At 52.0% G+C, this 16,619-nt stretch overlaps 2 protein-coding genes across 4 annotated transcripts in view; one reads left to right on the forward strand and one right to left on the reverse strand.

The window, feature by feature from the left end:
* Positions 1-1,543, reverse strand: part of LOC310852997 (uncharacterized protein C2orf81 homolog) — a gene marked incomplete at its 5' end in the record, with an annotated part of 28,338 nt that extends 26,795 nt beyond the window's left edge. The window contains one exon of the mRNA XM_083757113.1: positions 1,443-1,543. Coding sequence (XP_083613239.1) covers positions 1,443-1,523 — 81 coding nt within the window. The remainder of the gene's footprint in view (positions 1-1,442) is intronic.
* Positions 31-16,093, forward strand: WDR54 (WD repeat domain 54). 3 transcript variants are annotated; one of them, XM_083757157.1, is made up of 10 exons: positions 31-163; positions 4,109-4,348; positions 5,924-5,986; positions 6,151-6,217; positions 10,923-10,979; positions 11,705-11,832; positions 11,929-12,029; positions 12,377-12,539; positions 13,180-13,254; positions 14,533-16,093. In XM_083757157.1, exons 1-10 carry the CDS (start codon positions 89-91, stop codon positions 14,662-14,664), a joined length of 1,101 nt encoding a protein of 366 aa, XP_083613283.1. In that variant the 5' UTR covers positions 31-88; the 3' UTR covers positions 14,665-16,093. The 3 variants fall into 3 exon arrangements, with proteins under 3 accessions (XP_083613283.1, XP_083613284.1, XP_083613285.1); XM_083757158.1 differs by having other exon boundaries at positions 70-91; XM_083757159.1 differs by lacking the exon at positions 31-163 and adding an exon at positions 1,568-1,654.
* The last annotated feature ends 526 nt before the right edge of the window (positions 16,094-16,619 follow it).

Below are 16,619 nucleotides of genomic sequence, written 5' to 3' on the forward strand. Positions count from 1 at the left end.
GAGAGATGAAAGAAAGGCGGGGAGATAAACCGCGGAACTCGCTGCCACAGGAGGAAGTGATGACCACTAATTGAGATGGCTTTAGAAGATGGTAGGACATATTCCAGGGGTTGGACTAAATGACCCCTGGTGTCCCTTCCAATTCTGCAGTTCTACGTTACAAGTAAAAAACCAAGAGGAAAGGAATTTCATCAAGGAATGGGAGAAATTCGTGGGATATTTGAATACATAGAAGTTCATTAGCGGGATCAACGTAAGACAAGCAGTTAAAAGTAATGCTGTAGAAATATTAGGAAGCAATTAATAGACGGACTAACATAGGAAATGCAGTATTTTAAAATAAAATTATAAGAAACCGCAACAGCGGAGAAGGGAAGTCAAAATATATGTGCTTAGTGGGGAAATATTTGCTTTGTATGCCTCTGAATCCCAGGTGCTGGAGCCGCAGGGGGAGAGAGTTGCTCCTGTGCTTGGGTCAGGTTTGTGGTTTTCCCATTTGGGGCATCTGGTCGGCCAGAGGGAGACCCAGAGGCCCGATCCAGCTGAAGGCTCTTATCCGCTGACTCTCTGATGTCCAGAGGAGAATTTCCCAGGAGCGTCAGAGGAGTTTGCTGGGTCAGACCCTGTGGAGGGATCCCAATGTCCAGCCCGGCCTCCCGTTCTCCAGGGTGGGAAACCTGCAATCCGGCCCCCGGCCCCCTTCCAGCGCTGCAGGGCTGCCTCTGACCTGGGTTAAGTACTTAATTCGTTCCGGAGGTCTGTTCTTAACCTGAAACTGTTCTTAACCTGAAGCACCACTTTAGCTAATGGGGCCTCCTGCTGCCGCCGCCACACAATTTCTGTTCTCATCCTGAAGCAAAGTTCTTAGCCCGAGGTTCTATTTCTGGGTTAGCAGAGTCTGGAACCTGAAGCGTATGTAACCTGAGGTACCACTGTATTGTTTTTAATATTTGGTTGGAAGCCGCCCAGAGTGGCTGGGGAAGCCCAGCCAGACGGGCTGGGTATAAATAATAACAAATTATTCTTATTAGAGCCAGCAGAACCTTGGAGCCGGAACCCTGGAGTGGGAAGGGGCCCCGGAACCATTCCTTCCAAGCTCCTGCAGGGCAGGGCCCTGGGCTAATTGACCCTCGGAGCAGCGGGCCGGCGAGGGGCGAGGGACCCCCGAGGTCATCCATCCCAACCCCCTGTCTTGCAGCAGGGATCTCAGCTCCAGCGTGTCAATCCTGTCCTGGTGGGAGCCGCCTTGTTTTAACTAGGTAAAGGCGGCATACAACGAAAATGCTGAGGGTGGTGAGGGGCCAGGGAAGCTCCTCCTGGCGGGCAGGCGGCGGGCTGGACTGGCTGGCCCCCGGCCCCCCCCTCCCGCGCTCCCGGCCCGGCGCCTCCTGAGGCGGGGAGTTCCGCCGCCGCCCTCGCCCTCGCCCTCGCCGCGCCCTCACCGCCAGGCTGAGGAAGGTGGAGGAGACTTCGCGCAGAGACGGGCGCGCCCCGCGAGACGCCGCCAGGAGCCGCGTCGCCATGGCAACTCCGCCGGGCCGCCAATCGCCCGCGCCCGGCCGGCCACCGTCGTGACGTCAGCGCGCCCGGGCGCCGTCTCCATGACAGCGGGGCAAGCGGGCCGGAGGAGGAAGAGGCGCTGGAGAAGGCGGCGGCGGCGGCGGCGGGTGAGGCGGCGGGCGCCGCGGGCCGGGGAGGGGGGGGCGCGGGCCGGGAAGAGCCGGGACCTGCGCGGCGGGGACTTGGCCGCCCCGCCCCTGCTCGTGAGCCCTGGTCCTGAGGAGCTAGATGTCGCAGTGCGGGGAGGGAGCGGAGCCTCCTGGGCCTCTCCAGCCCGCCTGCCCCCCCCCAGCACAACCCCCGCGAGGGAGGGCGGGCAGAGAGGCAGCGAGGTGAATTTGAACCCTGGTCTCTCTCCACAGGGATGCGGGTGGCGCTGTGGGTTAAACCACTGAGCCTCGGACTTGAATCCCCGCAATGACGGGGTGAGCTCCCGCTGCTCGGTCCCTGCTCCTGCCAACCTGGCAGTTCAAAAGCTCATCGAAGTGCAAGTAGATCAATAGGTACCGCTCTGGCGGGAAGGTAAACGGCGTTTCCGTGCGCTGCTGTGGTTTCCATCACGGTGTTCCGTTGCACCAGAAGCAGTTTAGCCATCTTCTTCTTCTTTGGCAGTCCCTTGTAGCCGAGTAAAATTGTCTTCCATGAACACGGTTTTAACAATGAGTCCGCAAGTGACTGTGGAGGCCAATTCTGGAGCCACACGTCCTTCCAGTCGGGACATTGGTTTCTGGGTGCCACACTGGCCACATGACCCGGAAAGCTGTCTGTGGACAGATGCTGGCTCCCTCAGCCTGAAAGCGAGATGAGCGCTGCAACCCTATAGTCATCGTCATCATCATTTTGTTTGTATGCCTTTGACTGGACTTAATCATCCAGGGGTCCTTTACTGCGTTCCTCTATAATAGAGGGACGCAGGTGGAGCTGCGGTCTAAACCAGAGCCCAGGGCTTGCCAGTCAGAAGGTTGGCAGTTCGAATCCCCATGACAGGGTGAGCTCCCGTTCCTCAGTCCCTGCTTCTGCTAACCTAGCAGTTCGAAAGCACCCCCAGGTGCAAGTAGATCAATAGGTACCGCTCCGGCGGGAAGGTAAACGGCGTTTCCGTGCGCTGCTCTGGTTCGCCAGAAGCGGCTTAGTCCTGCTGGCCACATGACCTGGAAGCTGTATGCCGGCTCCCTTGGCCAATAAAGCGAGATGAGCGCCGCAACCCCAGAGTCATCCGCGACTGGACCTCATGGTCAGGGGTCCCTTTACCTTACTTTTTCCGACACACCAACCCCGACACCCCACGAGCTCTTGACTCGACCTCAGCCAGGCACCGGCAAGAGCAGCTCCCGAAGCATAGCTGTCAACTTTTCCCTTTTCTTGCGAGGAATCCTATTTGGAATAAGGGGATTTTGTTTTAAAAAAGGGAAACATTGACAGCTATGTTCCGAAAGCACAGAGGTTACCAGCATGAGTTTGACCAAACTGCGGGAGGCAGTGGAAGACAGGAGTGCCTGGCGTGCTCTGGTCCAGGGGGTCACGAAGAGTCGGACACGACTAAACGACTAAACAACAGCAACAATTGATTGTAAAATGTGGCTTGCATGACGTTGTATATAAATAAATAAAGAATAATAAATAACCCCACACAATGTTACTTTGCCTGGAAGATAATGATTAATAATAATAATAATAATAATAATAATAATAATAATAATAATTTATTTATACCCCGCCCATCTGACTGGGTTTCTCCAGCCATTCTGGGCAGCTCCCAACAGAATATTGCAATCAGAATAAAACATCAGACATTAAAAAAACGGGGCCAGGGCACTTCCCAGCAGCCTCAGGGGCCAAGGTGAAAATTCCAAATGGTGCAAATCCTGGCGGCTCAGGCAGTCATGGTGGTCCAGGGCGGCAGAACCTGTGGAGGACTCCTCGGACCTTCATAGAACTGTAGAGGAGGAAGGGACCCCAGGGGCCATCTAGTCCAACCCCCTGCAACGCAGGAATCTCAACTGAAGCATCCGTCATAGGTGGGTGCCCTTCATGGCTGAACTGCAGTTCCCATCATCCCTGACCATTGGCTGCACTGGCTGGGCCTGATGGGAGTTGTAGTCCAGTCCTGGAGGCCAGTACTTCAATGTTCTGCCCAGACACTGAGGTCCAGCTCCAAGGGCCTTCTGGTGGTTCCCTCCCTGCGAGAAGTGAGGTTACAGGGAACCAGGCAGAGGGCCTTCTCGGTGGTGGCACCCACCCTGTGGAACGCCCTCCCATCAGGTGTCAAAGAGAAAAATAACTACCTGACATTCAGAAGACATATGAAGGCAGCCCTATTTGGGGAAGCTTTTTAATGTTTAATAGGTTATTGTATTTTAGTGTTTTGCTGGAAGCCGCCCAGAGTGGCTGGGGAAACCCAGCCAGGTGGGCGGGGTATAAATAAATTATTATTATTATTATTACTCTTATTATTACTATTACCTGGCTGGCTTTCAAGCTGTGCTGCTGCCTCTCTCGGGGGGCTTCCTCTGCCTCTTGGCCCCATGCCCCTTCTCTCCCCCCCCAGTCTCCCCCAAGCAGGATGTACCGAAAGGAGAAGAGCATTTTGCTGAAGGACAGCAGCCTGGCGCTGTACAACAACATGAGCGTCCTGCCCCTCCCGGCCAAGCAGCTCACCTACTTTGCCAGCGTGCACGGCACCACCGTCAACATGGTGAGCGCCTCCGACGACGGCCTCAGCTTCTCCCACCGCCAGCTGCAGGCCAAGGAGGGCAGCCTGGGCGTGGGGGCCTCCATCATCACCCAGGTAACGGGGCTGGCAGGGAGGGAGGGGAGCCCATCCCCAGCTCCCTGCCCAATCAATTCCCCACAGGGCAGCTGCTCTTCTGCTGTCACTGAGAAGCCAATATCGGCACCCTGAGGCATCAACATTGGCCAGCCCAGAACATGCTGATCGAAAGGGCGATTGGAACAGGCTGGGGCAGAGAGGAGTCTGCCTGGCCAGAAGTGCAGGGCTTTATTCATTTATTTATCTATTTTAATTGTTTTAATTAACGTATAAAACATATGTACATATAAAACACATACATATACATTTACATAATACAGTGGTACCTTGGGTTAAGTACTTAATTTGTTCTGGAGGTCCATTCTTAACCTGAAACGGGTCTTAACCTGAAGCACCACTTTAGCTAATGGGGCCTCCTGCTGCTGCTGCGCCGCCAGAGCACAATTTCTGTTCTCATCCTGAAGCAAAGTTCTTAACCCAAGGTACTATTTCTGGGTTAGCAGAGTCTGTTACCTGAAGCGTATGTAACCTGAAGCGTAAGTAACCCGAGGTACCACTGTACACGTACACAACACACTACCTTATTTTCATAACATAAAACATACCTACATTACTCTATATACTACCTACCTACACCGTACATATCAACATACCTACACTCCTACCCCACACGGACACCCACCAAGTGACTTGACTTCCAGCTGTTCTTGTTACGCTACTTTATTTTTCCAACTAGCTTAAACGTATTTCATTCTTTCTTTAATCTCTTCTTCTGCCTTGACTTTACTCTCCTTTCTCTCTAATCATTTTCTGGATTCACTGTCAGAATATCTGTCAGAAATTCTACCTTTTCCACATAAATTTTGATGTATTCCTTAAAGATAGCCCACTCCTTATTCACTTTTTGTACCATATCTCCTCTTATCCTCCCTGTTAGTTCGGCAATATGGAAGTATTCTATCATTTTAGTTAACCGGTCTGTTTTAGTTGGGACGCTGCTGCTTTTCCAATTTTTGGCAGTCACCAACCTTACCGCTGTAGTTGTGAAGTGCAGGGCTTTATTTAAACTCAGCCCCAGACCTTTCTATCAGAGTCCCAGTCCAGAATGCACAAAAGGAACAACAGTGCCCCTGAGCCCGTGCAGAATGCCTTTCCTTCACTACTGAGCCAGTCGCTGGCACCTTTCTAGGCCTGCTTTGGCTCTGTGGTGTGGCTTGTGAGCGTGGTGGCATCTCAGGCAGCCTCCGTGGGTCTCCTTGCCTTGCTGCCCACAGACATAGAATCATAGAACTGTAGCGGTGAAAGGGACCCCATGGAGTCATCTAGTCCAGCCCGCTGCAATACAGGAATCACAACTAAAGCATCCCTGACCAATGGGCATCCAACTGCTCTGCTTAAACACCTCCAAGGTGCTGGGCCAGGTGATGGTTGCATTTGCTCGAGAGGGAGGGAAGAGTTGGAAGGCGCTTTGCACATGCTCTGAAGCATTGCCTTCCTCATTTAACTGTGCTTTCCTCTGTGGCCACGGGGAAGCAGGCAGGGGGCAGAGAAGGGCATCTTCCTGCTTCCTCTATTTGCACCTTTGTCTTCCAGGCTGCCTGGTGTGTCCTCCCTTCCCGGGTCCTCTTGGTTCTGACGTCACGGAAGGGGATCCAGGTGAGAAATGGAGCCGGGGGCCACGGAAACCTCTGCCCTAGAAAGGCCCCAAGCCTTCCAGACCCACCCCGCCTTCTGGGATTTGGCCCGGCCCTGGGAACCGCCTGCTGGATTCTCCAGCGCCTCTTACCTTTCTCTCTCTGCTCTTTCCCCCTTCCTCCAAGATGTACGAGTCGGACGGGTCCATCATGGTCTACTGGCATGCCCTGGAGGGCTTGGAGTCACCTCCAGGTACCCTTTCTATTCCTGGCAGGAGGGAGGGAAGGGCACCTGCTTTCGAGTTCACAAGGGGGGCTGCCATGTTTCAAACAGTGAAAATTCATTGTGCTTTCCTATCTTGAGCAGCAGCAATAGCAGGTCCCACCTTTTTCGTCCAAGACAGGAGATATTCCCCTCCCTAAAAAAAAAAAAAAAAAGGCTTCCGGAGGCGGCGCCTATCGGTAATGGTGGATTCCCTCTGACAGGAGGGAGAAGCTCCGTAGAAATCGGGTCCACCGCTGCAGTGAAGCGGAGGACCCTTAAAAAACCCGCAGGCGGGAGAAGCCTGGGGCCGTGGGACTCAGTGGGCACATCGCGCCCCCCCCCGAACTGTCAAAGGAGCCCTGAAAAGAGCTCCGGAGCGGAGCAGGGGTTTGGCGCTGTGCTGGGAGTCGATCGCTACTTCTACGGAGCGAAGCTGCACAGCAATTGCCGGAGAGCGCTGACCTTTTTCCTGTGAAACATCGATCTGAAACATCTACCCGTGAGTAAGATCTGGGGAAATCTGGAAGGATCAAAGAATAAGACCCAATAGAAGTGAACCTGAACTTGACTTTGACACTTTGATCTGGGATTTTGATCTTGAATTTGAACCTGAAATCGGCAGAGTCTAAACAGGAAGCCCACTTTGCCGATCTGTAGACAGTTTGAAAGCAAGGGATAAAGAAGCTTGGAACCAAAGAAATGGACTTTGTTATAAAGAGCTAAATTACATTGTCTGACAGGAGACCCCCCCCCCTTAAAAGAGAAAGGGGGGATAGAACCCACCACTCAATCTTTGATCTCGGACTGCCTTAAGTAATTGAATGGCCACCCTGATTGCACCGCTTTAGAGACATTGTAAGCATTACATTGTAAGCACTACTGCAGACTTCTGCAAAAGAATAGCTACTCTTTTAAGAGAAACTTTGAGCCTGTAACTGTTGCTTTTTGAGTAACATTGATATGCCAGCAAAGATACTGTTTTAAAACTACTCATCCAGGATACATTTTGCTACTCTGCTCCCCTAGAGGAACTCTTTGTTATAGCTGGGGATTTTCCGCTGCAGCTGTTATTTTTGTTCACTGCTGAGAAATAAACCTGGGAGCTGTGAGAACTGTGTGAGTGACCTTGACTTTTCTGAGACACAGGAATGGATCAAGACAATCCACAAGATAAGCCGCAGGAGAAGGCGAAAGAGAAAGAGAAAGTAATAAAATATAAAACCAGACAACAGTCGCAACTGCAGACACAGCAGCAACAACAACACTATAGAAGAGCATCTGTAACAGGTCTTTCTGCTTCACAAGCTACAGAAAGAGAAGAATTTAAGGGAGCAAGACCAGCAGGACCAGAATCTACAACACTGGACAAGATCCTTTCAGCTTTACAGAATCTGACAGCTAAGATAGATTTAAATACTTCAACTATCCAAGACCTTGGACAAAAAGTGAATGACGTAGGACAGAAAGTGAATTCCAACACCCAGGCAATTGACAGGTTACTGCAGGAATCGAAGGAGACCAGACAGACAGCAGAGGAAGCCAGGGAGAGGGTTTTGGCGGTAGAGGAAAAAATACCGCCAATAAACAGAAAACTGGATGATTACAAGGCACAATTCTCTCTGATTGAACTTAAGGAAAAACAGGCCAATTTGAGATTAAGATCAGTTCCAGAAACAGAGGAAGGAGAACTAGTAGAGTTTCTCGCATTGGAATTTGAGACCTTTTGGGGTCTAGAATCAGAAGAATTTGAGATAGTGAGTGCCTTTTGGCTGGGAAGAGTCAAAAGGAAGAACAGAGTGAGGGACTGCTTGATTTCACTAAGATCGAAAGAAGAAAGAGACAAAATACTGGGCCTGCATTACAAGAAAGCACTGAAGATTGGAAGTGAGAGAATTGAGATTTTTAAAGATATCCCAAAATATCTACTAGACCTCAGAACTAACTACAGTGACTTGGTTGACCTACTAAGGAAGAACAATATCTTGTTCAGGTGGGAATTTCCGCAAGGCCTCTCGTTTACATTTAAAGGAAAGAAAATAAAGATAAGATCAAAGGAAGATAAAGTGAGTTTCCTGAAGGACTTTGGGGAAGAACTAAAATGGGAGGCAAGGACAAGAGATTTGGAGATACTAGGATTGGGACCACCTGATCTAGACAGACACCCCTTGGGGTCGAACCGACTAGAGAAAGAGACACAACCATCAGAAGAAGAACAACTTTTGGGAGCAGTTGGAGGAACTTTACAATAACTACAACATGTCTCTGCAGATGTTAACTTGGAACATCCGGGGTCTTAATTCCCCTAGCAAGAGGAAGAGAATTTTTCATATGTTAAAAAAGGAACAATTGGATTTGATTTGCTTACAAGAAGCACATATAACAAGACTCCACAGGAAATTATTGGTAAACAAGAGACTAGGTCAAGAATTTATCTCATCAGACAAAGTTAAAAAAAGAGGAGTTGTGATATATACAAAAGAGAAGTTGTCACCAAAATTTCTTTTCAAGGATGAACATGAACGATTTGTAGCAATTGAAATACAAATACAAGGAGAGAAAGTATTAATAATTGGAGTCTTCGCACCTAATGAGGGGAAATCAGAGTTTTACAAGAAACTGCATGAGACGTTGTTGGATCATATGGACCAGAACATTATTTTGATGGGAGATATGAATGGAGTTGTGTCAACACATATGGACAAATCTGAAAGACAGGTAGTTACAAAAGATGGAAGACTACCAAAGACTTTTTTTTGAAATGACAGACAATATGGACTTGATTGACATTTGGAGAACTAAAAACCCCCTAGGAAGGGAGGGAACTTTCTTCTCTGAAGCTAATATGACTTAGACAAGAATTGACCAAATTTGGATTACAAGAGGGATGGCACCCAAGATCCGGAAGGTGCAAATCTGCCCAAAAATCTGCTCCAACCATAACCCTGTGAGAATGGACATGAAATTAACACCGATTGGTTCCTTTAGATGGAGAATGAATGACACCTTGTTTAGAGATCCTGAAATTATTAAGAAGGCCCCAAAAATCATGAAAGACTATTTTGAAATAAATTTAAAGACAACTGTGGAAAAAAGAGTAATCTGGGACGCAAGTAAAGCCGTTATTAGAGGTTTTCTGATTCAACAAAATGCTATAAAGAGGAGACTTCAAGAGGAAAGGAAAGGGAAGATTTTGGAGAAAATTAGAGAAGGAGAAAAGAGATTAAGGTCTAAACCAAAATCACAGAAGATCCTGCGAGAAATTAAGTCATATCAGGCACAGTATTTGAAATTGGTTAATCAGGACATAGAATGGAAGATTAAACAAATGAGACAAAAAACTTTTGAATCAGCTAATAAGTGTGGAAAGCTGCTAGCTTGGCAGCTGAAGAAAAGACAAAAATTAAATACAGTGACCAATCTTGAAGTAAATGGAAGGATTATACAAAACCCACAGGAGATCAAAGACTGTTTCCAGAGATACTTCAAACAATTGTATGCACAAGGACCACAGAATGAGACCAAAATTGAGAAATTCTTAAAAACAAATGGATTACAAAATATATCTCAGGAGAGCAAATTAATATTGAATGACAGAATTTCTGAACAGGAGGTTGAAGGTGCCATTAAGAATTTGCAGCTTGGCAAGTCTCCAGGCCCAGATGGGCTTTCCTCCAAATATTACAAAGTAATGAAGGACTATTTAATTCAGCCATTAATGGAGGTCTGCAATGAAATTATGGAGGGGAAAAGAGCGCCAGAGTCGTGGAAAGATGCCTATATCACGCTTATACCGAAAAATGAGTCAGAAAAGACACAATTTAAGAACTACCGCCCCATATCCCTACTTAATGTGGATTATAAAATTTTTGCTGACATTTTAGCTAAAAGATTTAAAAAAGTCCTAGCAGGAATCATACATAAAGACCAAGCAGGCTTTCTCCCAGGCAGACATATGACAAACAACACAAGGAACTTAATTGACATCTTGGAAAAATTACAAGTTGATATTAATACAAAAGCAGTATTGATATTCATCGACGCAGAGAAAGCCTTTGACAACATTTCTTGGAGTTTTATGAAGAAAAACCTGCAAGTACATCTTTCCACAGTGCTCTGTCGATGTTTGTTTTTAATTTATTTTTGCTTTTAACTTCTTTTTAACTTTTTATTAATCTATTGCTTGTTTCATGTAAAGCACTGTGAAATATTTTTATGATGCAGCAGTATATGAATACTTCTATAGGCAAACAAACATCACATTTCCAAAAGAGGAGCTATAAAACACCCACTTTTCTTAACTACTGGAGACCAGTTACCATTGGAGCAGATTTGTAGTTTGGAATCCTCCTGTCTCATATTCCCGCAGGCCCCTTCTCTTTCCCTCTAGTCCTGATATCTTCTCTGAAGTTGTGTCTCAGCAGGTCTGAGAAGAAGCAGAGAGTGGACTAGAAGAAGCAGAGGCCTCGGAGCTGAACTTCTTAGAAGCCCACCCCTTTTCAGAATTTGCATGGATTCCTCCTGCTGGGGATGTGGCTATGCTCACCTCCAAACCCGTAGACAGGCACCTCCCTGGCACATGCCTCCTGCCCGTTTGGAGGGGTGCACTTCCACGCCCAGGGAGCTCTGGGGCAAAGACCCCCAGCCAGCCCCAGGCCTCTGCCACTGCCTGATCTCTGCATTCTTTCCTTTGCAGGGAAGGCCGTGTTTGCTCGTGGGATCGCGGCAACCGGGCAGCGCTTCGTTTGCGTAGGTGAGGAAGCAGGAAGGAAACGTGGGTGGGGAGAAGGTCAAAGGAGGACAGCTGAGCACAGGCAAAGGCACTGCTGGGCAGGGGGGCCACCCCATTGCTGTGGGTGAGAGTAGTCGACCCCCTGAGGACGTGCCATGCCTGAAGCCTCACTTTGTGTGTCAGTTGCAGCAGTTGCAGAAGGGATTGGCGCCATGGTTGAATTTCGCAGAGACACGTTTGGCCAGGGGTCAGCAACCAAAGGCCCATGGGCCACACGCAGCCCACAGGTGTCATTTAACCGGCCCACGAGCTGCCCCCAAACTGAGCTGCCCGCTCGGCGAGTCCCCACACACTGCACTAAACCAGCGCAGTGACTCGCTTCTGTGGCACTGGAAATCGCATCTGCGCAGACGCCAGAAATCACAGAAATCCTGATCTGGCCCACGGAGAGTGGGCCGGCCCAGGCGAGGTAAACCTTGCTGACCCCCGTGTTTGGCGGTGGGGATGGGAAGCTAGTGGCACTGCTTTGCGGAGTAACCAGGATTGCCAGCTGACTCCAGAGGACTTGTTTGCCCTGCACAAAGGCCGATTCCCCTGGGAGAGGGCTGCAAGGAGGGTTGGTGCAGAACGGGCTGCCCCGGTGAGCTCGCCTGGGCAGGTGGGAGGCTGCTCCTTCGCAGGTGAGGTGAGACCGGCCCACCTGGGACTGCTGCTTCAGAACCCCCTTGGCTGCCTTCCCTCTGCAGGGACGTCCCTGGGGTCGGTCCTCGTCTTCGACGTCCCCGCCAAAGGCACCAACATCACGCTGAGCGAAGTCCTCGAGAAGCACTGCGACTCCATCACCGACATTGCCGCTGAGCTGTGCGAGCAGCCGGTAAGGAGCCGCCGGGTGGATGCCGTTCCCACAGGGCCCCCAAAGCCCCCTGTCGTGGGGGCAGTGGGCTGATTCTGCCCTTTCCCCCCTCTGCAGGAAGGAGTGCCTGATTTGGTGACGGCCGATGACTCTGGGGCCTTGTGCGTCTGGTTTTCTGGAGAGAAGTTCACGCTGGCCAACAAGATCCCGGCTTCTGAGTAAGCGCAGAGAGAGGCCTGCTCTGGGGACAAGGATTTGGCCCTCCTGAAAGCACTCGGCCCTGAGAGAGATGGAAACGAAGGCTTGACCACTCTGGCGGTTCGGGGGGAGGGTGGCTAATGGCCCTGAACCCAGCCCAGCCCTGCCCCACTCCAGGGCCTGAGCGGAAGCCTTTCCCAGTGGCCTGTCTTGCTCCAAGCAGGCACCTTTCCCAGTCCTGTCCCGAGGTGCCCCTGGGGATCAAGCCTGGGGGGCCCCTGCATGTCCAGCAGTTTCTCTTGCCCCCCCCCGAGCAGCAGCCTCCCCCCGGCACAGGAGCCTCACCCAATCCCCACCCCACGCCCAGGTGCACCTGCTCCTCCGTCAAGCTGTGGAACGGCGTCATTGCGGCTGGTTACGGCAACGGGCACATTCGCCTGTATGAGGCAGCAAGCGGGATCCTGCGAGCGGAAGTCCGTGCTCACGCCCGATGGATCTATGCCCTGGACCTGGCGCCCCTCTCGGGGAAGGTGGGTCTGTCCTGCGTTTGAGGAAGTCGGGGTTTCTCAGGAGAGGGGAATGGTGGGGCAGGGCAGAGCCTCGCGGGTGCAGTAGACCAGGCAAAGTGAGTCAGGCTCCATCGCATGTGAAAGGCGTCCTCTGACTGGGCCACTGACATGCCAGGTTTGGGCAGGAGTGAGACTGCACCAGTGGAACTCCTTGCCACAGGATAGAGCAAAGACTAACAGTTCAGTGGCTTAATGAGGGATCTGTACGGCCTGTGCCAAGGGGCTAGGAGCTCTGGTGGCAAAATTTCAGAGGGAGGCTCTCTCCAGCACTGCTCCCACCAGGAGGGGCCTGCTTTCCCACTCTTGGCTGGGCTTCTGCTCCCTCTGCCTGGCAATGGCTGCCCTTTGCACGCACTCTCAGACACTCCTAAGGGAGCTTTCCCTCCCCCCCAGGAGAGCTGCCCCAGGCCCAAGCCAGGGGGGTGTTACTGGGTTGTTGTTTATATTTTGATTTTATATATATATATATTGAGGTTTTTTATTTTGATCTTTTCTGTGAAGCGCCCTGAGACCTCCAGGTATAGGGCGGTATATAAATTCAATAAACAATACTAAATGAAGGGAGGCCCCAGCCCCACTGATGACGCCTCTCCCCACACAGCTCCTGTCGGCAGCGGAGGACTCCTTTGTGCAAGTCTGGAAACTGAGCCCCAGCCCTGACTCTGAGGGCATTGAGGTGAGGCTGGCTTGTCTGGTTGGGTGGCCCTCGGCCATGGATGCTTTTGCCAAGATTCCTGCATTTCAGGGGGTTGGACTAGATGACCCTTGGCTCCCTTCCAGCTCTTGAGATTCTAGGATTCCTCCAGGCACTCCTCCCAGGGGCATAGCTCCTCTTGCTTGCCTGCCCCACACTCCGCCCCGGCCATGGACCCCACTTGCCCCCTGGATTGTGTTCCGTGGGGACTCTCCACCACTGGATGTGGCCCCTGGGCTCAGCTGGGGGCTCCTCCATGCAACCCGCTTCCCCCTCCCGGGCCTGTGAGTTGGAGCTTGGCGGAAACAGGAGTGCCCACGCTGACGATGGGGGGCTGGCACTGTGCCCAAGCAGAGTTGCAGGCTTTTCTGACAAACCTTAGAAAGAGGGACAGAAGCCCTGTGGCAGGATTGGGCCAGCGGCTCTGCCTCTGTGTTCTCACAGAATCATAACCTTGTAGAGTAGGAAGGGACCCCCAAGGGCTATCTAGTCCAATCCCCAACACAGGAAGTTGCCTTATACGGAGCCAGCCTCTCAGTCTACCATCCATAGCTGTCAGCCTTCCCTTTTCTTGCGGGAAATTCCCTTATTCCAGCACGGTTTCCTGCTGCTTCCCGCTGCTATCCCAGATTGTTATGTAGCCTAGATATCCGGTAGTCTGTCCCCGGGACGGGTGAGGCTGCTGATCCTTTATTTTTGAGGCTGCTGATCCCTTATTTTCAAATCTGAAAGTTGACAGCTGTGCTACCATCCCTAGTGCTGTCAACAATGGCTTGCAGCAGCCCTTTAGCTCCCCTTCCAAGCCTGCCTGCGAGATGCCATTTGAGATTGAATCGGAGACCTTCTACCATGCAGAACAGTCTCTCTGCCCCTGAGCTTTAGCCCTTCCTATGGCAGCCCAACAACCCCCCCAAAAAAAAATAACAGGGTGCTTCCTCCCCAATCTGTTTCCAAACAAACTGCACAGCCTTGAAGCAACATCCTCGTTTGCTTTAAGCTGAGCAGCAGGTCTAGAGGGCAGAGGACGGAGGCTGCGGGAGCCCAGGGCCTCCCAAGGGCAGCCGGGGGGGGGGGGGGGGAGGAGGATGAAAGGGATTTGGGTGGCTTATTTCCCGCCCCCCCCCCCCCGTGCCCCAGTCAGAAGCGGAAGAGTTGCAGCAAGCCTGCTGCTCTCTTCTTGGCCCTGTCAGAGATTGGGGGTCAGGGAGTTCCTCTACGGTGGACACCCAGAATGACATGGTCCCCCCTATCTCCCCACAGATTCAGCACTGCCACGCGGAATGCGTGACCGACACCATGATCTGCGGCGCCCGTTTCTGCAACCCCGAGGGCAGTGCCTTTGCGGTCACCGGCTTCGAGCTCAGCGAGATAATCCACTATGTCCTGGCGTAGCCCTTCCTGGCCACAGGAGAGGGGACCATCTGGAGGCAGGCCTGGGGGGGTGGGAACGACAGATAAAACAGAGGCTCTCTGGGCATCCTGCAGAGGGGGCTCAGCGAACAGGCATCAGGGGCCCAACTTGCCTCCCCCTTTTAGGGCCACAGTCCCCAAAACACTCCCTTCCACTGTCTTCACTCTGGGCAAGGCAGGGAGCACAGATCCTCATGTGACCCCCCCCCCATCATTGCTCTCACCGCCATGCTATTCAAAGCCCCAAGGAGATGCTGTCTCTGCCTTGCCCCCCCCCCCCAGCAGACCACTTACTCTGGCTCCAGAACCAGGGACACCACCATCCATGCCCAGCAGATGGGGAAGAAGAGGCGAGAATATTTCCCAGGGCCCTCACACTCACAGACCCAAAGAACTTGGGGGGGGGGGGCTGGAGAGAGAAAAAACTGCCCAGGCACTGAGAAATGGGTGCAGGGTGGAAAAATGATTGCGTCCCCCACCTGCCCCCCCCATATCTTAGTAATGTCTCCTCCTCCTATTAGAAAGGCCCTTGTCAAGGGTGGTGCTTGGCCCCAATCAGGCTGATAAAAGTTGGCATCTGTCTCTCATGGCTCTGATGGCTCCCTTTGCCCAGACCCACGGGGTGCTGGGGTCCTGGCTGAAGTGGCGCTTGGCCCAGAGGGGGCACAATTCTGCAAGGACGGCCAGTTGCAGGCCTGCCCGCACCCCCAGGCCTGGCCCTCCTGCAGCTTCTCTCCCAGATACTAAGGGCCCAGTGCTGGTGGGAGACCCTGGCCTTGCCCCCCACCCTGCAGCTGCCTCTTGCTTGGGGCGGGGGGGGGCACTAGTTTTTCCAGCTGGGCCACAGCTCAGTCCTGCTGTTCTCTGCCTCCCACCGGGAGAGGCTACACAGGAGGGTTAGACTACCGGTGGCCACATTTATTTATTTTTTACATCTATTGCTGTAGCAAGAAACGGAAAGTTATGGAGAAGCTGAGCCGCAGTTCTTCAAACCAACCATGCGGGGGGGGGGGGGCAGGGAGACACGTTAGGTTGTTTTTTGTGCCAGGGAAAGAGGATCAGCTCAGCACCAGGACCCTCTTGCACTCCAGTGGCAGGACAGGATTAGTTCCCCCTCCTCCTGATCACTGATCACTAGCCAGCTGCCCAGTGCCTTGCGGCAGGAAGAGGCAGGCCCTTGGCTCTCCCCAGGGTGCTGGACTCCACATCCCGCCCCAGTCCCTGACGGACTGGAGAGTGACAGGCTCCCCTGGCCCAAGAGCAGCGAGAAGCCCCCAGGAGGGTCTCCCGTGGGTGTAAGTTAGGTCACGAATGTATTGTTGTTCACAAGAGTTTTTTGTTCAGAGTTTTCTCCACTTCTGTCTACGAGCTGAACTGTGTTTTGCTAGATGAATAAAGATGTTAACTGCTAGCCACCAGTGTGGAAGCATTTGTCTGGTTTTGGAAAGGGAAAATGCCTTTTGCTTCTTCGCCCCACGGCCACAGCGTGTCTGTGTAAAATGAACAAATGGAGAGTCAGAAAGGGCAATTTGAGATCTCACACCCTCTTCCCAGAGGCCTGTAAGTGAGGCGGAGGGCAAGGCCCACCCCAGACCCGTAGGGATAGTCATGCTGGGAGCGGTTGGGGGGTTCCCTGGCTGTGCCCCATTTGGCCTTTGCATGCGCACCCCCAGAACCAGACGCTGGCATAAGGTGCTGGCCCACTGGAGCATGTGCCGAGTGCAGCGCAAGTCACAGCTCAGCCTTGGGCTTTCACGACTTTGGGCAGCCCTTCCTTACCCTGCTGCAAAATGGGAATGCATTGCTTTTGGCAGGATGACTGCTGCAGGAATTTATGTATAGGTTGGGGGGGTTGCCCCTCCAGCAGATCTCATGCACATGCAGCCCACTACCAAAACCAGCACCATAGCTTTTGTGACTTTTGTGATTTGTCCCCA

Source organism: Podarcis gaigeae (genome assembly GCF_964106915.1).
Source record: "Podarcis gaigeae genome assembly, chromosome: 9".
Classification (NCBI taxonomy): domain Eukaryota; kingdom Metazoa; phylum Chordata; class Lepidosauria; order Squamata; family Lacertidae; genus Podarcis; species Podarcis gaigeae.

Bases quoted from the DNA above. Each gene is read 5' to 3' on its own strand.
- WDR54 (XM_083757157.1), top strand. From the start codon at position 89: ATGGTAGGACATATTCCAGGGGTTGGACTAAATGACCCCTGGTGTCCC. The intron at 6,218-10,922 runs GTACCCTTTCTA...TTTCCTTTGCAG, and splicing joins GGGCTTGGAGTCACCTCCAG to GGAAGGCCGTGTTTGCTCGT. The intron at 10,980-11,704 runs GTGAGGAAGCAG...TTCCCTCTGCAG, and splicing joins GCAGCGCTTCGTTTGCGTAG to GGACGTCCCTGGGGTCGGTC.